This window comes from Sinocyclocheilus rhinocerous, unplaced genomic scaffold (assembly GCF_001515625.1).
Source record: "Sinocyclocheilus rhinocerous isolate Xijiao unplaced genomic scaffold, SAMN03320098_v1.1 scaffold1832, whole genome shotgun sequence".
Taxonomy (NCBI): Eukaryota; Metazoa; Chordata; class Actinopteri; order Cypriniformes; family Cyprinidae; genus Sinocyclocheilus; species Sinocyclocheilus rhinocerous.
Window position 1 is genome coordinate 326,287 of NW_015654298.1, and position 2,844 is coordinate 329,130.

At 35.1% G+C, this 2,844-nt stretch overlaps 1 protein-coding gene across 1 annotated transcript in view; it reads left to right on the forward strand.

Annotated features, from left to right (window-relative positions):
- Positions 1-2,844, forward strand: part of LOC107716986 (DNA-binding protein SATB1-like) — an 85,810-nt gene that overhangs the window by 54,980 nt on the left and 27,986 nt on the right. The window contains exons 14-16 of the mRNA XM_016523626.1: positions 200-283; positions 2,150-2,212; positions 2,316-2,328. Of these exons, the coding sequence (XP_016379112.1) occupies positions 200-283; positions 2,150-2,212; positions 2,316-2,328 (160 nt within the window). The remainder of the gene's footprint in view (positions 1-199; positions 284-2,149; positions 2,213-2,315; positions 2,329-2,844) is intronic.

Here is a 2,844-nt window from a genome sequence, read left to right on the forward strand (position 1 = left end):
GTCTTAACTTTGATAAAGAATATCTCTTTGGTTTTGAGACTTTAGTCTTTGCAACTTCAGGGATCTTATCTATGCACAATCAGCTTGTAACACTCCAAAGAGAAAGGAAAACTTGAAATCGCATCATATGACCCCTTTAACAGAAAACTTGACTTGAGTTTGACATGTAGCGTGTTTGTCTGTCTCTCGTCCCTCTCAGACTCATCAACAGCCTTCCTCTCTGCTCCAAGTGCCGCTGCCCCTGCCCCTGCCCCTGCTGCACCCCTCACAGCCTCCTCTATCCGTAATTATTATTATAATTAATTAAATTATAACAAATCAAGTCTGACAAAAGTGCAAAAAAACTGAAATTATTATACACTTGAGTTCGAAACAAAATATTCTAGATGTGTTGGAGGTGAGCGACATGACAAATTATATATTATGGTATGAGTAATTTTATTTCATGTTAACAGTACAAGTATGTTAGTATGATTATTTTTGCAGTAAATACAAAAAAATATATTTTTTTTATTTCTCTCACTTCTCTCATTCTCTTCATTTCATTTTATCATTTTGTTATTGTTATCATGGTACGAGTAATTTTAAATCATGTCCACAGTATAAATATCACAAATTGGTTATCTGAATTGCACTGATGGCCCCAGTTCTCATTCACTACCATTATATAGAAAAGAGTGGTTGGATATTCTTCGGAAGTCACTTTTCTGACAGAATTTTCATGTTTGCGTGAACTATTCCTTTAAGTGAACAGTATGTTGCTGTGGATATTTGCTGACTGCACTTGTTGTCTGTTGTTTTTAAACTGATTTTGAGCTACTGATTTTAAAAAAAGGAAAGTCAACGGAGTTTGATAGACATTGATGTTTACATATGTGATGTTAACTGGATTTTTAAGAAAAAAAAATGCATGAAATTGGAGAAGAGGGGTAGACAAAGGCCTTAATGATGAGGTACTGAGTCGAGCACTGCTGGCTAATGAGTTATTCTCTTTGAAATAAAAAGGATGGCTCAGTCTCTGGTTCCCTACGATCTGCAGGTAAACCGGGGGGAAACGGCTCACTCTTATTATTTGGTTTGAAGAAATATATATATATATATATATATATATAGACCTATATTAATTGTAAAAAAGTATACAGTCTTAAAGAAACTATGCCAACGAATGCCTTGTACTATATGGCACTGCCGATGTTAGATTATTTTGCAAAACTTTGGTCACTGTAAAACCCTGGATTTCCACAGTTTCAAATGTGAATCACAAGCATCATCCTGCATTATTTATTTTGCGTTCCGATGTAATTACGTTTTGGGAACATTTCCGTCACCCGGCGCTTTTCGTTTTACTGATCTTTTTCTATTTATAAATGTAATTTTGATGGGCAGTAAAATCAGAAGTGTCTTAACGTTTTAAATGGAAAATGTGCTTTAACGGTTGCCTAAAAAAGTGCTGTATGTCAAGCAACTCATGCTACGAGCTTCACAATTAATGTTGTATGCAATTTTTACTATCATGCAAATAAGCTTAGGAAAATGACTAACCTATAGAGACCACCTTAGAGAGAAAAACATATGCAATTTGTGTGAAATCGATGTTTGCAATGTGTCTTCCTTTGGTTAACAATTCAAAGCTATTCCTGTATAAATATGATGTATAAAAAAAAGTGGTTCTTTTTTTATGAGTTTATTGCAATGAGAACACCAGTTATTTTGTTACGACTGACTGTTTTATAAGTGTTTCTCAGTTTCTTTATGCAGAAATGTTCTAACTAGGAGTGGTTACTGATTGTTAATGACACAATTAAACTGTTTGTATTGTACTCTGAATCTTTGTGTTAATGTGCATTAAAGAATATCCACAGCACGGGCCGAGTCAGATGAGCGCTTCTTCTGTGAGGAATAAGCTCCCGGGTGGAAGGTGGGATGAAGTCGTATTAGAAGCGTGTTTAAGGGTAAATAGAGGCAGGTGTTAAGGCCCTGTTAATGAGTCGATCTGCGGGGATTGGAGGTGTAAAGCTGAGAAGGTGCTTTGACTTCCCGATGAACTCTCTGAGAAGCGTATGGAAATCTGTCTCGCCCATATGGAGGTAAATCATTAATGACCTCAGTGGTCCCAGATTGCCTGAAAACATTCCTGTGTTGTTTGCAGGCATTTTTAGAGATGATGGAAGGAGAAATAGCATACTTTGTTTACTCGAATTTCAGGATGAGGGTAAGTTTAAATGGAAATAGCTCTAAACAATTCAACATGCAGTACAGTAAATGACTTGTGTTGCTTTTCTTAGAAACTCTGTATATGCATATACATGTGTCAGGAGATGAAGGCGAGTATGTACATAACTGTAATATATGGAACAGGAAAAATACACAATTTTGCAGTTGTGTGAATTGTTTGCTAAACTGAGCACAACTGTTTGTTGTCGAACGCACAGCAGTCCATTATTATTGCAAGTGGGAAAATAACTTTTTTTTTTCTTTTAAAGTATGTGAAGTTAAATAGTTTAATGTGTACTGTATAATAGCAGGTATCAAATTTCATGGAAATGTTAAATAAAATTCTTTACACTATAGAGACCCTCGACTGAAATCTGTTCCAATGACAGACAAACTTCTCCTGTTTGTTTTTTAGATCATAAAATTTCCACTTTGAAATGAATCTGCTAAGATCACTTGAATGTTCTTAAAGGGGTCATATGAAGCATTTTTAAAGATCATTATTTTGTGTATTTGGTGTAACAGAATATGTTGACATGCTTTAATGTTCAAAAAACATTATTTTTCAAATACTGTACATTATTGTAGGTCCTCTATGCCCCGCCTCTCTCAAACGCTTCGTTTTCTACA